The 17499-nt window shown below is 53.5% G+C and overlaps 2 protein-coding genes across 10 annotated transcripts in view; one reads left to right on the top strand and one right to left on the bottom strand.

The window, feature by feature from the left end:
* Window positions 1-71: 71 nt before the first annotated feature.
* LRRC73 (leucine rich repeat containing 73) lies at window positions 72-8383 on the top strand. Of its 2 annotated transcripts, XM_074989740.1 has the most exons (6): window positions 72-1216; window positions 1880-2040; window positions 3322-3444; window positions 5094-5194; window positions 5971-6154; window positions 7713-8382. In XM_074989740.1, the coding sequence occupies exons 1-6, from the start codon at window positions 945-947 to the stop codon at window positions 7781-7783; spliced, it is 912 nt and encodes a 303-aa protein (XP_074845841.1). In that variant the 5' UTR covers window positions 72-944; the 3' UTR covers window positions 7784-8382. The 2 variants fall into 2 exon arrangements, with proteins under 2 accessions (XP_074845841.1, XP_074845842.1); XM_074989741.1 differs by lacking the exon at window positions 3322-3444 and having other exon boundaries at window positions 7713-8383.
* Window positions 8384-11733: 3350 nt separating this feature from the next.
* The window catches only part of TJAP1 (tight junction associated protein 1), a 53730-nt gene continuing 47964 nt past the window's right edge, over window positions 11734-17499 (bottom strand). For all 8 annotated transcript variants that reach the window (XM_074989736.1, XM_074989735.1, XM_074989734.1 and 5 more), the window contains one exon: window positions 11734-16131. In XM_074989736.1, coding sequence (XP_074845837.1) covers window positions 14815-16131 — 1317 coding nt within the window. In that variant the 3' untranslated portion in view covers window positions 11734-14814. The remainder of the gene's footprint in view (window positions 16132-17499) is intronic.

Here is a 17499-nt window from a genome sequence, read left to right as displayed (position 1 = left end):
CCGGAGCAAGGTACAGAGGGAGCCGGGCCCGGGCGGGGGCCCGGCCAGCTCCGCCCCGGGAATCCCGGTGCCACGGGAGCGGAGTCCCGCCTCCAGCAGAGCAGGTGCAACGGGCGCAGGGAGCCGCAGAGCAGAGATCCCGGGCTGGCTACCGGGGGAAGGGGGCTGGGCACCGGGGTAGGGATCATCCACGCTCGAGGAGGTCCCGGCCCCCTGATGCGGCTCTGAAGCCGGATGACAGCGCAGCCCCGTTCCCTCCCCTTCCCCGGTCTCATGGGCGCCGCGGCTGCTTCGGCTCCGTCTCCCCGTGTCATCGGCGGCCGGGCTCAGATCCCTCCGAATCCAGTGAGATCTGTGCGGTGATCCGGATCCGATCTGGACGTAGACTCTCCTTTCGGGGCATCCCCACTGCAGTCCCCTGCTCCGCTGCGGATTGCACGCCTCTCCTGCATCCTCGGAATCGGGCTCCATCCGGACTGCACGCTGGTCTCTCTCCGTAATTGCATCGAATTTTGCAGCCGCTACAAGCAGTGGAGATTCTTCCTGCCTCTCGGGACTGCACGTCCTTTCCTTGCACAGCAGCGCTGCACTGACCCGATTGCACCTGCACGGCACCAGACTGTACCGTGGTTACTTGCAGGGATTAGAACTGCACAGCTGCCCCTGCACAGGTCCATATGGCACATTACTTACCTGCGTCACTCCAGATTGTTCAATAGCCTTGGGCTAATCTGGACTGCACAAAATCCTTTACAGCTAATTAGATTTGCACAGTATATCCTAGCACTGATTGCACCAATGCACATTGCACACTAATTACTTACACTGACCTGGGTTGCACACACCTGCAAGGATTCAGTTTGCACGTTATTTACCTGCACAGATTCAGCTTGCACAGGAGCTTCTGGAGGTGTCTGTTTCCTCACTACCAAAACTGGTGAAAGATGTTGCCAGGGTCTATCCAGATCTCTGGGGAGACTTTATCCAGTGCTGAGATCCGGGATATTTGTGAGAGTCTGCGGGAGAACTCAGTGCGACTGCTGTCACTCCGGGGCTGCCAGATTTCTGACCGGGATTTCGGGCGCATTTGTCGGGGGGTAGCAGAATCTCACTCCTTGGCTCAGCTCAACCTCAACCTGGGAATTGTGTCCAACATCAACCGGGTCAAGCAACTGGCCGAAGCCCTGAAGACAAACCGCTCCATCCAGTCTCTGTTGTAAGTAGGGGAGACCTTGCTGATGCCATGGAGAGGTGCCACCTGCAAGAGTGACCATCCAGAAGGGAAGTATCCCTGTCCCCCCAGTGAGCACTTTTGTAGGCACATGGCAGTGCCCCCACTGCCTAGCCTGACAGGGTTGCCTCACCCTATCATCTGTGGCTCTGTGTTGATTTTCAGTTCTGTAAATTAATTCCTCCCAGGGAAAACCCCCAAATCCTTGATTTTGAGTATCAAGTGCCCCTGCTCCATGCTGGGAGGAGGCCACCCATGCACCCCTCCCATTTGGATTCTCCTGGCATATCCCATCAGGACATCTCTTTCCTGTATTGGAAGGGGGGTGGTATCTGCATGCCTAATTCCTTTGACCCCCATCTGTCTGACATGGGAGGGAGTAATCTGTACCCCTATAATCCCCAGCCCTGCTTCCCATCCCATGCTGAGCAAGAGGACTGTCTCTGTCCCTCTGCCATCTGTCACCAAAGCCCCCTTTGCCCCATCTGTACTAAATTCCCTCATACAGGGACATACATTAAGCATTTTGGAGTTTTGCCCCTACCAGGAAGTGGCATTCACGTTCTTCTTCCTGTTTCTTGGTTCCCATCTGCTGAGCCAGTGCCCCAAGGAAGGCATGTTAATAATACCTAGCCTTTGCTTACGCAGCCTCCATGGGAGTCCCCTGACAGATGCTGGCCTAGCTCTCCTCAATCCAGCAATCTCCATCCATCCCTCACTGGTGGCTTTGGACTTGGGAGACTGCATGCTGGGTGATGAGGGCATCAATTTGATCTGTGGGCTTCTGCCTCCTGATGGAGCCAAGTCAGGTAAGCAAAAGTGTCAGTGGGGTATGCAGTGGCCAGTGGAATTCATATATGGCTCAGGCCCCTCTGCTCAGAGCTAAACTTCCTCTACCTCTGTATCCTTGGGGGAGCAGGACATAGAGTTGCTTCCTTTGCTGAGACATGGCAGGAGGCTTCTCCTCCCAGCATAACTGCAGTTAAACAGTCCCTTAGTATAGAAGCAATTGCACAGGGCAAAGACTTGGCTTCCTCCTTGTGTACTTGTAAGGGGAGGAGCTGTGTCCAATGGAGCATGGCTCCTGGTACAGTGGACTGTTCCACTGGCAGGATGCTAGTGGGGACTGACGGCCAGTTTGCTGCTGTATGACAGGAGAGTTCGAACCTGTACAGAAGGAGGCGCAGGGCTTGGATTCTGATTTGGTGTGAATATTTTGCACTCTTGAAGCCTAAGCAGTGACTGGTGCACTGAAAATGATTACAGATTACGATCTCCCCTCTCCCTGCCCCAGCCCTGGGATTTACAGTACATGCACCCTATTGGCTTCTCTGGGAATTAACACTGAATGATCCCTTGTGGCTGCTTTATGGGGAAGGGAGTAACTGTCCACCGACTGAATAAGTTCCTCTTGAAAGGAGACAAAGTTTGAGGCCTGGGCTCTGTCTCTGCCCTCTCACTCCAGCACTCTAACCAGCTGCTGATCTCAGTCCTCCCCATGTATGTGCTCACCATACAGACAGCAGTCACCCCTCCTGAAACTCAAGCTGCAGTACCTGCCTGTCCTGCCCTCCCTTGTCCATTGCCCCCTCCCAGTGTATTTGTTGTCTGTGGTAGGCAGGCATTGGGTTGGAAGGGGGCCAAAGGTCAAGCATGCTTCTTCCTAGCAAACAAAGGGGCAGCACTGCAAAAAGTAGTGCTAATCAGACAATTGACCATAATCATTCTAAATAAAAAGCAGTCCTGTAGGACCTAAAGACTGACAAATTTATTAGATAATGAGCTTTTGTGGGTCTTCATTCCCAGAGGAGGTCTTACCATGAAAGCTCATTACCTAATAAATTTGTTAGTCTTTAAGGTGCTACAGGACTGCTTGTTATCTGGGAAGCTACAGACTAACACAGTTACCCCTCTGAGACATAATCATTTTGTAAATCATACCCTGTCTACCAATCAGGGTCCAGGGAATTGTGAAACTCCAGTCCATACCACTTCCTTGCTGTACACTTGGCCAAGCCCGTTCTTCTCTGGAAGGTTTGGTGCCTTGTCTGTGTCCTTAGGGAGTTCTTTGGCTTCTCTTTCTTCTCCAGGCCTTAAAGAGTTAACACTGAGCGCAAACCCAGGTGTCACGGCCAAAGGTTGGGGGCGCCTGGCCATTGCAGTGGCTCACAGCTCCCAGGTGCGAGTATTGAACTTGGACTACAATCCCCTTGGTGAGCAGCACAGGCGTGAGAGATTCTGAACTACTAGCTTGACAGGCCTTGTGTGAGTCTGCAGCCGATGAAAGTGCTGGTCTCATAGCCCTGGTGACTGAATCTAGGCCAGGCACACTGGGAGCACTGGCATGGCAGCTTGCTCCACATGGACACTTCTGCTGGGCCTCTTTCCTGCCCTGGTCTGGAGGTGAAGGGTTGGGTGACAAGATGTCCTGATATTAGAGGCTTTGTCTTATATAGGTTACTATACCCCTAAAAAAACAAGTGGCCCAAATCTTCACATGCTATCTGGTCACCCTAGTGAGGTGGGAGTTCATTCTTCATAGCCCATTTAGTCCTTTGTGCTGCGACTGGGGGGGTCAGATAATTCCACTTGTGTTGATAGTTCGTGTGAAAAGGACGCATTTCCTTCCAGGAAACGCATCAGACACATTTAGCAGCTGGAGGCAACCTCGGGGGGAAAGACTGTGTCCCCTCCCTTGAGACTCTGGCCCATTGGCTGTGTGGTGTCAGTCGGGGTCAGCCCTCAACTCAGGCCTTTCTCTGCTTCCTTCCATCCCCACCCTCTTACCTCTCAGCCACAGGCTGTTAGCTGGACTGGGCCCCTCCCCTTCCTCCAGCTCTTTCTCTGCAGCTAAAACGGGGAGAAGAGCCTGCCAATGGTTGCCATGGAAACCAAGTCTCCGTCTCCTGTTTGTGCTGCTGGAGCAGGATTGGCAGCTGGTGAGGCAGGGACCAGGCCACCTCACCTTGCCCTAGGAAATTAGGCCAGGAATGTCTCCCTCCCCTCTCTGCTGCATCCCCCCATGTGCACCCTGCTCTGGCAGAGACCCTTGCTGACTGGCTGCTCTCTACTCTGTGTTGAGTCCCTAACATGGTTGCTGATGGAGCCCGTTCTACTGTGATGCTGCCTACTCCTGGGGAGTACTTCGAAGGGACTGGCTGCCAGGGGGGGCCCCACCCCATAGGAGCCATCCCCACTAGCTAGGACAGTAGACTCCTAGGATCTGTTCCTGGCTCTGAGGCAGTGGTGGCTAGCAGTCAGAGCAGAAGTCTGGGAGTGAGCACTCCCAGGATCTATTTCTGGCTCTGAAAGGAAGTATAGGCTAGCGGTTAGAGCAAAAGACAGGGTGTCACGGCTCCTGGTGTTTATTTTTGCCTCTGAAAGGGAATGGGAGCTAGTGGTCAGTGCAGAAGGCAGGGGACCCAGGATGCTGAAGGGGTATATTTTTGGTTCTGCTACTGACTTCTTTTCTGACCCTGGAGCCAGTAACTTCCACTCTGCACCTTAGCTTCCCCCCGGTAATGACAGGAAGCTCTGAGATTCTTGGATGGGAGGATGGACGGCACTATGGAGGTACAAAGACTTCTTGGAAGAGAAACAATCTTGCTATCTTCCTTCAAGTTCTCTTTGTTCACCCCCAGATCAGCCAGTCACAACCAACAGTCCATCCCACCCCCGACTCGTCTCTTTTCACACCCAACTGCACTTCACTTTCTCCTCCAAGCTGCTCTTGCCACATAGGCAGTAGCACTGGGACAGGGTAGGCTCCCGGCTGGGTTATCCCAGGATCTGTCTGGCCCAGTGAGCGCATTGGATGTGTGAAGCCAGACTGCTGACAGGTCCTGGCTTTCTTCTCCTCCAGGTGACCAGGTAGCAGGGATGCTGGCTGTTGCCGTGGCCTCCAGTCGGACCCTGGAAGTTCTGGACCTGGAAGGAACAGGACTTACTGACCAGTCAGCCCAGGTAAGGAGTACCTAATGCTGATATACCATCACCTGCACCTCCAAGACACCTATGCCCAACAGTCCCAAATCTCAGCTATACCTTCTTCTGGGTCTTTGTCCCACATCATGGGATGTTCTTCTCAGAGCAACCTCTGCACCTAAAAGTTCTGCTACTGTGTTTCGTTCCCTAGCCTGTGACACTCAGCCCTTGGAGGTGCTGCTCAACCCTAGCCCAAAGCACCTGGCCTCTGCCTCAGCTCCAATAAGTAAGGTGGTGGAGCTGGTGAGAGAGCAGATGTTTTTGCATCTTTGGTTCTCTGGAAATGTGAGTGAGGGAGAAGGTTTGGTTTCTGGAACTAGGTTTGTAAATACGTATTGGAGTTTAGGGCGGGCAGAGCTTGAGCTGAGTGGATTATTGATAATTATCTGCCAGCCAGTTCTTGCAGTCTCTTCTGACAGAAGCTCAGCTCATGGTATTGATATTGCCCATTCCCACTGACTCAGACTTACAGGGAACACAGCTGGAGATGCCAGGGGAAGTTTTGCAGGTACCAGAGAGCAGGCTGTGCAGGAGTAATCTCCTCTTGGGTATAGCCAGGAACTCCTGAACTTCTCCCCAGGAAAAGGTAGAGAGTTCTTAGTTTCCCTAAAAACTGACTCAGACCCAGCGGAGGGCAGAGAAAAGAAACTAGGACAGGGTGTGGGGGGATGAAGAGAGTATAAAGCAGCTCTAAACCCCATCTGACCTCTATCTCTGCTACCTATCCACCTACTTCTGCTTCTTGTTCTGCTCAGACCTTGCTGGACATGGTGCAGAATTACCCAACAGCCCTGCGGACGCTGATTCTAGCAGAGAACAGCATCAGTCCTGAGCTGCAGCAGCAGATCTCAGACCTGCTCTCTGAGGGTGAAGAGGAGGAGGAGAATGAAGCTCAAGAAGTCACAGCCAGGGAGAAGAACCCCTGGATCAGCCAGAGCAGTAAGACCTCTGGGGCTCCAGAGAGATGGAGAGAAGGCTGGCCTGGATAGGCTAGCAAGAATGAGGGTTCTGGGGTGTTTTCTGCTAGGATGCGTATACCACTCTGGGGTTGGAAAGTGAAGAAGGTCCCATCTCATTATGGGATGGAATGCAAACCGCCTTCAGTTCTCATCAGCCAGTTAAGTAGAGATGGGCTGGGTCAGTACTTGGAGAAGCCTCCCAGGTTAACCTGACTTCTTCAACAAGTGGAGATGGGTCTTAGTGGGCTCCTTCCAATGCCAGCATCCCAGCATGATGCTCCAGGAATTAACTTCTTTCAGCAGAGACATAAAACTGAACATGGGTATTAAAGTTCCCAGGGGTCTTTTCATGAGACTCCGGGAGTTGGCCCTGGTGTCTCAGCTAAATTCCAGATTGTGTCATTGCAGGCTGCTCCCTTAAATTCCCCTTCAGTCTGAATGAGGGTAAAACTTATGGGGTTACCAGGCAGTATATGCTGTGCAGTGGCTGTATTTGATGAAAAGGGATAGATAGAGATTCCAATGAGCTACTGTGTACCAGTGTTTCATAAGAATCCACCAGGGTTATCACAGGCAAAGGCAAAAAGAAAATCTAGCCAGATCCTATTCATTTTTTAACCAAAAATCTCAAGTTTTCCCATCAAAGTAGGAACTAATACTGCTGCTCCTACAGCACAGAACAAATCCAGACCCCAATGCCATAGCACCACAAAAACGACTCAGAACTAGTACCTAGATACAGCCAATTTTTGGCCAATGCCTGTCCCTCCTTATTCCTAACTTCAGTGTCTAAAGAGACACCCCGTACAACTGCTCATAATGTATCAAAATTATCTGTACCCCGACATCTCAGTGTAGCAATGCCCAGAAGCCTGGCTCCAACACCCAGATTCTATTAAATCCAACCAGTACTTGGCCCTAGTCTCTCAAATTTCATTGCCCATGTAGAGACCAACACAGTGGCTTTCAGTCCAAAAATATTTGGGCCCAAACGCTTCCTGGTGCAAGAACTTGAATCCCTGGAGCACATGGGTAGAAGGTCTCCTTTTAAATTGCTTTCTCAACAGGGATGCAAATCTGGCATGTTGAGCTCCAAACCTGCCATCCTCAAGGTGCTCGGCAGAGTCTGGGGGAAAATTTCTTTGGCAACAGTGGCAGACTAGTTCTTTGTGCAGTCAAATGCTGGCTGGAGCCGTCAGGAGCAATGGGATGAGGAAATGCCATGTCTCGTCCTTTTCCCAGCTTCACCTTCCTCTAAAAATGAACAAGAAATTTGCATGGCAACCCTCTATTCAGACAATATGAAGCGAGCAAATTTCCAGGTGTCAACCGGGAAACAAAGTGCAGATGCTGGTGCTCCCGTGGCACCTTATTTTTGCGCCACGCTGCTTCCCATGTGCTTCCGGGGCAGATCTGTGGCTTGCTTCTGTGAACTGTGAATCACCAACACAGCTAAAGGGGAATGAGCTGGACTTGTGGATTGGTGAAACTTTGCAAATCTCAAATGTCTAACATTCTGTCTCCCACCTTCTCCACAGCTCCCAGCTCCCAGATGGTCTTGGTGACATCAGGTCTGGGCGAGAGCCTATTAGCGGAAACCGAGATGTGACTGGGCTACTCTGGAGGCACCTGCTCAGAAAAGCATTGTTTGCCTATATGGGTGGGCCCTGTGCAATGCGTGCCTGGAGCGTGTTTGTGTCTATGTTCACACCACACATGCTAGGTGAACGTTGTGCTGCGTGCATACCTTGCTGTGCCCACATGCCTCCTGTAGGCCTGTCCCGATTGCATATTCACACCCCTCAAGTCCCATTGAGGCCACCTTTCGGCTCCGAGTTTTGGATCCCGGCCTGAGTGAATCTACGAGTCCCTGTCACATGCTCTGTCAGCTGCTTGTGCTTGTCCACTTACTGCATATTTCGATCACATGCCCTCCCCGCCTCCCCCCCCGCTGTACATTCCTGACCCACATGCTGGAGGTTGTATTTATTCAGAGGTGTATATTTGTGTATAACAGATGTTCTTTCTATTGCTTGTACCAGTGTCTTGAGGAGAGTTTTATAAAGTTCACAGACATAGCACAGCTCATGCTGCAGGAGGCTCTGTTGTTCCTGCGCCCATGGACAGGGAAGGGTGTTGAATGGGCTGGGAGAGACTGCTTGAAGGAGTGAAGAGAAGCTTATTGCAAAGGGTCCCTGGAATGCAGCAGGGATTTCCCTCAGCAGAACAATAGCAAGGGATTGTTGAGCTTGCAGCAGCTGCCCTCCACTGAGGTGCCAGTGCCAGCCGAGCTGCAAATGGAAGCCAGGCGAACATGGTAGCAGAGGAAGCCAGACAGCCCCCAACAGAAACTCCAGGATGCATCTGGAAAAGAACACAAAGTTGTCCCCAGAATTTAGGTGTATCATATATATGCATATGTCCAGAAACATAATGCACAGAGAGCTGGGCCAAGACACAATACCTAGCCTGCGCAGCTCATAGTCCCTGCATGTTTGCTGGTGCTGGGTCTGGGCCGGGTGTGTGAACGGACACCACATAGGCAGACTCTACTGTTCTGTCCCCATGACCCAGAGCTGGCTATGAGGCTGGATGAACTGTGTACTGTAGTTCTTGGTTCTGCCTTGTGGGAGACAGCAGATTTAGTACCTGTATGTAGGAGGCCTCTCTGTCCCATAGTGCTCACTGCTGTTTACAGCAACATACTGAAATCTTGCTCACTGCTGGTACTTTCAAAGCATATGTTCCCAAAGGGAATCAAAGCTGAGCCAGGTCTTCAAAGCCCCTTCTTCCAGAAGGGAATTACAGTGAGAAAAGACCTTGCATGAAGAGGGCCCTGCCCCTCTAATCCTGGAGCTCTGGTAACTCTAGCTCTCCTGTCAACAGCTTCAGAGCAGAGCAGAATTTGCTGGAGATGATCAGTGAAAATCTAGGTGCTGCAGGCAGAGGTGTGGGAGACTTAGGAACTGGGGTGTGCTAGCCTTCACTCAATGCCGTCATGCAAGTGTAAAGAGATGCTGTTACAAGGCATTACAATGGGCTTCAGTCAGGGGTGTTCCTTGGGCTACCTCCACCCCAGTGCTCGAGCTGTGCCAATGGGCAATGTGCTGTTGAAGCTGCACTACCTCAGGTGAGCCTAAAAACAAAGGATCTGCTCCTTCCCTGCACCTTCCTCATCCTCCCATCTGTATAGAAGGTTGTGGGCCTTAGGGCAATTTCTTGCACTGCCCTTGAAAGTCCTCATTGTTTAAAGTTCGTATATTATAGTAAGCCAGGACTTTGTGTAACCTATGGAGAAGATGTGATAGACATTGCATCCCCATGCAGCATCCTCAAGGATCTTTTGTTTTAAATGACCGCGTAGGATATGTGTTCTCTATGAGGAACAGCAGCTATAGCTCCTCCAGAAACTAGTAACAGTGGATGGGAATTAAGGCAAATCAGGTACATTGTCACCCCCCACAGAAGTATCACTTCCCACAGGAGCTCACAAATACTTCAAACTGCATCCTCCACAGACCAACAAAGGATTTTTAGAGATTGCCTGAATTTACACTGACTCAGGATCTTCTTCCCAATCCAACAAAAGGACTGGCCTTTCTGTCCAAGAGTGGACCCCAATCCTCTGTCCTACCAGAGACAGGGGCGTAGTTCTTTTAATGTTTTCTCTGTAATGTTTTCAGGTTAAGAATGTGCCTGTTTCCCAAGAGCTGTGTGGTAAAACAGAAATAATTGCTGGCTGTAACACTGTCCAGAGCCTGTGAACAGAAAGCCACTCTAGGCAACCTGGCTGGCTGCAGAGTTCACAGTGCAGGCAGGGAACCGCAGAGCCTGAAACAAACCTGTCAGGAGGGCAAGACACACAGATCTCCTAAAAGAGGTGATGGCTGAGAAGCCAGGAGCCTAGAGTGGGGTCCCTTGGATGACCACGTACCTAAATTCCATAATATCCACAAACCTCCATGCTCTTCCTGTGAAAGGGGCAGAAGACAAGCTTCATGCCCTCTCACATTAGCCAAGGGGACCGACACGCCTGTTCCTCTTTCCCATCTTCGTACTAAACACAGAGTAAGTCTCCCCCAATCCTCCCCCTCCACAAAAGCAGGACTAGCAGTGGTAGCCCACCCACTCCAACCAAGTCCAGCTCCTGTCCCTCAAAGACTAAAATCCAGCTCTCTGTCACACACTGCCTATGCAGTGAGGGAGGGGGCTGGGTCCCTTGGTGGAACCGTGCTGGAGAGGCAGGGCTAGAGGGAACTTGGCACAGAGCACACCCCCTGTGGGGAAGGAGCCAGCCAGTGCCTACGCAGCCAGGTACACACTGGGCCAAGTGCCCCCTGCACCTTGTTGGAGCCACATGGTGGGGGGGCTGTGTTTCAGAGCTGGAATTAGGGTGTAGGATTAAAGGGCAGCAGGAGCAGCTGCTCCCAGGAGCACGGAACAAAATCATTAATTATAGGAACACAAAGGGAGCAGGAGCCATAATTAAAAAGGGAGAAAAGGAGGAGAGCATAGCAGGGGGGCAGCACTGGATCAGTCCCACCTACGAAAGGGAGAGGCAGGCAAGCACACGACTACCTCTGCTTAGCTGTCAGGTCTTGGCCAGGGACTTCCTAAGGTGTTCTAAAGTGAACGTCACTGTATGAGCTCAGCAGCCCCTTTATCCCTCACACTTCAACAGCCTCTTCCAGGCCGGTTCACAGCATCAAATATTCAAAAATCACAAGTCAGGCCCCCCAGAGTTATGGGACTGGCATAGAATCAAAACTAGTAACATTTACACAGTGGTTCTTTTCCTTTGCCTTTTGCTTTCTGAGCCTTTAGGCGTTCTTGGCTCATATTGACCAGCTTTTCTCCAAACCCACAAGGGTCAGAAAGACACTTCTTTAAATGAAAGCTGCCAGTCTCATCTAAATCACATGGGTTCAGGGATTGGGGCTTTAAAAAAAAAAAAATCACCCAGCGTGACAGGGTTGGCACCAGAGTTTGGTGCCTGTAGGCAAGTTACAAGAGGTGTTAGACTGAGCCCTGGAACTACAGCACAGGGACACAGCCAGATTCAACACGGTCCAGAGCTTTACAGTGCCCATTTCTCCCATCAACCCTTACTCTTGGGGGTCTGCTGCAAGGGTGGTTTTGGTTAAATGATGGTGAGCTCTGCAGGGTGTCTACACTTCCAAAATCTGAAACCAGGAAACTTTACACCAGCTAGTTTTGGATCACAAAATAATCATGCAAAAGGCACCCTTCAAAGAAGTGAGCACCTGTTGGTAGGGGCAGCTTCTAAGTCAATGACATGCAATTACTGCTGGAAGCAAGAGTCCTTCTGGAAACTTGCTGGGCTGCATGAGACTGAGCACCTGACAATATTCACCATGGCTAATGAAGCAGCTCCCATAGCATCTACGCTGGTCTGACTTCTCTGTCAATCACCAGTACAGACTCACCTCCCCTGGCCCTGTTGTTCTGTTCCTGGGGAGCTCCAAGTAGATTCTCTGTGCAAAGAGACATCTTGAACAGACACTGTGTAATTAAAGTGCAGACAACACCAAATGGTGAAAGGAAGAAACATGACATCATCTGAAAAGACAAGCTATATGCTGGCTTTATCCCTGATGAGCTAACAGGTGGCAGGCAGGACCTGCACACCCCTGGGACAGCAGCTTGCCATAGGAGGGCCCCAGCCACAGAGACTGACCTGCCTCTGGCGCCCACACCACAGTGTACTTTTAAAATAGTTTATTTCTGGTTTTAAAATATACATCAGTTTGAAAATCTCCAAAAAATACCCAGTAGTTGCAGACTGACAGGCTGGAGTGGAACACTGAAAAGTAGAGGCCTTCTGTACTGCCAGACACTAGTATTAGTGCAACGGGCAGGAACCTGATGCCCCCTGGATGCAGCCCAGAAGCCGTTTGTTCCTTCTCTCCTGGCCTCACAACACTCTCCTCAGCAGTCCTCTCACAGGCTCCATTCCTGCCTGGTCACCCTCCAAAGGAGATGGCACTACAGAACTAAGGCCTGGCCTGGGCCTGTGGGCATTCCCTTCCCCTCGCCCTCACTTCTAGCCTGGTGTGATCCAGGCAAAAGGGAGATTAGCTTCACCTTACAGGGACCAGCACACCCACTGCTTCAGGTGGTTCTCATGTGGGTCTGAACTGCTTAGGGCAACCCCTGGGGACCTTGGGGTTAAGCCTTGAGGGGAAACACCTCTCACAGGGAGAGGGGAGTGATTGGGCCTACCTGCCCTAACCAGCTCCACAAGCAGACACAGCACCGGCCAGCCTCAGCCAGCAGTGCCACGCACCCACCATGCACCTGAAGCTCAAAGTTAGGCCTGGAGTCAAGCTGTGCTGACAAGGGCCACTCTGGGCCTATGAACCCAGTGAACAGGAGAGGCCTGTGGCTAGGAAATGCAGAGGGGGTGAGAGGGGGCAGCAGCTGGGAGCTCAGGATTCACGCTCCAAGGAGGCTACGAGAGAGGAGCTGAGCTGAGCTGAGCTGAGCTGAGCTGAGCTGAGCTGAGCTGGGCAGAGCAAAGACCTCCTCCCCTCCCGGAGACTGAGGATTAGTACCTTGCAGGTTGAGGAGAGGCTCCCAACATTAGCACCAATTTGTTAGAGCAGCTGCACTGAAATACTGAGTCCTGCCCCAGCTCCACGCTGAGCTGAGTGGCCAGGAACCAGGCAAGTGCACAGGCCACTGCTCATGGCCAGAATGCCCAAACCTACCCACACAGGAAGCAGCCAGTCTGGGCCAAGGTACACGGGAGAGCAAAGTGTTCCCTTTCCCAGGCCCTGCAGCCTCCGGGCCGGAGCTGAGCACAAAGCATTGGCCCTCAGTGCCACCAGCTACAAACAGAAGGTCTTAGGAAGGGACATCGCCCCAGGGCAGTATCACTTGCAGGGTGTTTGAATAGGAGCTTCCTTCCAGCAGGGAGAGGCTGAACCCCCCATACACAGCCAACAGGCAGAGCAGCAGCTCACTAACTGAAGGAGGACAAAACATCTCCAGCTTCAAACTGCCCACAGCCAAAGAAAGGGTGTTCCCCAGCCCAAAGGAGCAGCAGGGTCACAACTTTGACTGCAGAGGTAAAAATCCACATAGGCCAGGGCAGGTTAGAAAAGTGTAACGAGATGTTGGGGCTCTATCACCAAACAATATATATATACACACACACACTAGGGACCTCTCCCCTCCCACCCCAGAGACACTGAACACACAAACACCGAACACTCAACACAAGGAGAATCCAACAGAATTCCAGCCCTATGTGGAAGGCCTTGGAAGGGTACTGGAGCCAAGCCAGGACCCAGCTGGAGGAAGGGGTGTTTGTGCACAGGGGCCTTCCCGAAGGACCACTGCTGAGCCGTGAGGTACTGCATCTGCACACAGCAGCAATAAGCCCCGTTCCTCCCCCTCTCCACGGGGCCTGGCTGAGACACTGCCCAGAGATGGCTTGCGACTATCCTTCAGGTATTGCTCTCTGGGCATAAGAGCCTGCCCTGCAGCTCATATGGCTCCACTGGAGAAGGCAAGGATGGGAAGGATGTGGGTGGCTTCTAGAGCAGGACCTCATCCCGGGCAGACAATGGATTGGCTGTCAGCTACAATGTTCATTTATGCAGGAAGAGAAAAGCAAAACCTTTTAAAGGCAAAGGCCCGGAAAGAAGAAAAATGAGGGGAAGACCCAGGAGCAGAGAATCAGCATCATTCAATCAAGAGCCAGGCCAGCGCAACAGCACCAAGCGATGGAGAGACAAAACACGTCCCATTCAACCCACAGCATGGCAGCCACTGCCATGGGAACTCTGCAAGCCAGCCTGGCTGAGCGACTGCAGGGGGCAGCTATGGCCCAGTCCCACAGCACAGGGAACTGGGACTCTCCTAGTGCGTTGCCTCTGCATGAGTCACGTGCTGGGCCAGGCTCCCCAGCTTAGCAGCAGTGATCTACACAGGCAGCTGGGAAGGAGAGCCAGCCACCGCTGCCATCTGGTTTCCAGAGGTCCATATGGCAACAGAGGATGGGGGGCAGGGACAACACGGACAAAAAATAGCAAAACAAAAAGTCCCCAGTTCAATACTCCTGACTGCACCAGTGGGGCAGGCGGCAAGGAGCAGCCAGCACCCAGGGCGGTCCTCATGCCCCACTCAGAGCCTGCAGGGGATCACGGGGATCAGACAAGTACAGGACAAAGAGTTTCTACTTGTTGGAACAAGCTGAAAAGTGGGAGCTCAACAGCCCTGGGTACCAACATAAGCATCAGCATCAGCCTGAAAATGAGAGCAGGGGTGTGGGTGCCAGAGCGCGGCTATGAGCGTGTGCGAGAGGGCAGGCATGTCACCGAGGTAAGGGCACAGGTGCTGGAGTGAAAGACTGAGTGTGAGAGCAGGCACCAAAGGAGTGGCTGGCCTAGGCATAAGCATGGGCACGGGGACACACAGCAGGGTGAGCGAGGCCCCAAGTGTGTGTTCTGGTGGGATGAACGCTGACAAGATCCCGGCTCCTCCTGGTATCAAAACCAGAATAAATATAAGGTGGGCATAGAGCCCCTTGGACACCAACCCCATGAATGGTGAGGCAGCCCTGGTGGGGAGGTGGTTGCAGCACGGCCCTGGGGCACTGCTCCCTGCCCCGCCTCAGTTAAGCAGGTTGCCCTGCTCCTGCGCCTGCGTCAGGCTGTCCTTGCGATGGAGATGGTGGACTCCCATCCTCTTGGGGCTGCGGTGTGGCCGCCCTGAAGGAGGCTTGCTCCTGCATTCTCCACTCTCCTCCACAGCTCCCCCCACTCTGCTCTCCTTGCTCGCTTGCAGCAGCATTTCTCTTTCCTCAGCTGGGCTTCCAGGTGAGACTAGGTCCACATAGTCCTTGTGCTTCTCTGGCGGGGGGCTGCTGGGCTCAGCAGTACCTTCACCGCCACCCTGGAGCAGTTTCCGGGCCTCATCCTGGGAGAAGTCTGTGCCATAGTCGGAGGACAAATGGCTCCTGCGGGCTCGGGACTCTGTGCTATCTGTGTCCACGCTTGAGTCCCGACTCACGGTCCAGCTGCAGCTCTGCGCAGACTCCTCACCGTCCGAGTAGGCTGAGGCCACCCTGCCCAGCTCCTGCATGGAGCGACTGAATCGCTTCTGGAGCTCCGGTGCCATGTCACGGCTGAAGGAAGTGCGGCTCACCAGGATGTGCTCCGAAGTGGGGGGCGCCTTGTCCACAAACATCCGCTGCCAGTTGGCCAGGAGGTCCTCCTCAGAGCTGGCTGAGCTAGCAAAGGCGCTGGGGATCTGGGGTGGGCTGCTGAAAGGGCTGCTCTGCGAGGAGCCATGGGCCCGCGCTGCCTTGGGAGATGGCTGGTAGGAGCAGCTGGAGGCAGAGTGGCGGCCCTCTGAGCCAGGGCTGTTGGGGTGCGTCCGGTGCCGGTCACTGCTCTCGTCCTCACCCTGCACCAGGCTCAGGGAGATGGCCTGTCGCGTGGCATAGGTGCAGTTTGGCAGGGGGCTGTTCTTCGGGATCCTCACCTTGTCCTCGGAGAACTCGATCACCTTGCGTCCTGGGTACATGGGGTGGGGAGGGGAGGGTGTGGGGTAAGGACTCAGCTTCTCGAAGGCTGGCACCTCCTCCGGCAGGCTCTCCACACTGCTCTGTGGCTTGCAGCCCCCATTCTGCTGCTTTCCCACCTCCCCTCTCTCCTTCCCAGGCAGCCCCAGGCTGGGGCAGGCATCTGGCATGGCTCCACTCATGTCCACGTGCACAAAAACATCCTCAGCCATGGGGCAGCTACCGCTGCTGGACGTGGCTGAGTTCAGGACCAGTGACTCTGGCTTCTCCAGGACTCTGGCAATAACTGAGGTGGGCACGACATCCGATGGGGCCAGGGTATGTGCAGCCTCCTGCCCAGGACCTGGGGACCCCTGGGTGCTGTGCAGATGCTTATTGACCATGTCCTGCAGCTCATAGGGAAGCTAGGGAGAAAGTGAGAGGGAATTAAGCAGAGCCAGGACTGGCTGGGGTAGAGCCACAAGCAACACTGCAATGCTCTGCCTGCTCCACACAGGCCTAGCAAATACCCTGCACTTGCCTCAACGTAACCTGCTCAGCTGCTGCCCATCACTTGGGCATAGGTCAGCCGCTACCCCGCACAATACCCTCCCCACCCTCAGAACAGGCCTGCCCCACAGGAGGAGCTAGCAGAGCTTTCCCAGCTCGTATGTCCGGCTGCAGGAGGCTGCTGCTCTCAGAGCACATGGGGCCTGCCCCAATCCTGACCAAGGGGCTCCATTCTGGAGGGAAGTGAGGGAAGGCTGCCCAGAGGCCTTAGGCCCATGGCTCACGAGAGTCAAGATGGAGGCCTGGCTGGTGTGTGCTAGGCTAAGAGGCTACTGATCTGTGGAAAAATCAGCTGGTAATTGCACAGAAGTGACTGAACAGTCTCCACTGGCAGGACCTGCTGCTCCTAGGGAGCGCACAGCAATTACAGTCCCACGGCCATGGCAGCCTGCCCTGGGATCTGTACTGCTGGCTGGCCTCTCACCTGCCAATTCTCTGCCTGAGCCAGCTGCTTGCGTGGGAATGAGCAGCTGTGACAGAGCCCTGATGGCCCTCTGCCCTGGCTTCACCGAGGGTTAGCAGCCAGGTCCAAAGCCCTCAGCCCCCCCCCAGACAGTAACATTATAACTGTACCAAGCATTTCTCTGCAGGCCAGGGGCCAGCGGAGCCCAGGGGAAACTGGCTGCAGTCCCAGGTGAGCAGTGACCCTGCCAGCCAGGCAAGCAGGTCTACTCCACGTGGTCTATGAATATCTTGCTGCCCCTCTGGCCACACAACCATCAGAGCAGAAGATTTGGGTTGGGTTTTATGGATTCCCACTTGAAAGCCCAGACCCATGACACAAGCTGCTGCAAGCAGGATCCTGAAGTCAGAAAGGGTGGCCCAGGGCACACCGAGGGGGAACAGTGAGTGCAAGGCAGAAGGTACTGGCACAGGTGCTCAGCTTCATTTTGCCTCCAGCGGCACCCAAGTGCCAAGCTCTCTGAGGCAGATAGCTGGGAGAGGTCCAGGTTACTCCTGCAGTGACTGAGAGGGTGCCCTCAGGAGCACTGATCTGAGACATGCCTGGGGGAAAACATACCAGTTGCTTGCTCACAAAAGACAAGCACCAGGGTTGCACATTCAAGGTACTGGGAGGTCCCTGTAGAGGCTGGGGAGCCCACATAACAAGGCTGCACGGAACCAGGCTGAGAATCCTGGGGATGGAGCCAGACCCTGTCCCAGGAGATGAGGGGGATGGGAAATGCCAATACAAATAGGGGTTACTCCCTCCCCCGCAGGGG

This window comes from Carettochelys insculpta, chromosome 3, assembly GCF_033958435.1.
Source record: "Carettochelys insculpta isolate YL-2023 chromosome 3, ASM3395843v1, whole genome shotgun sequence".
In the NCBI taxonomy this organism is placed as follows: domain Eukaryota; kingdom Metazoa; phylum Chordata; order Testudines; family Carettochelyidae; genus Carettochelys; species Carettochelys insculpta.
Note: the sequence above shows the minus strand (reverse complement) of the source record. Positions and strands in the feature narration are given on the sequence as shown.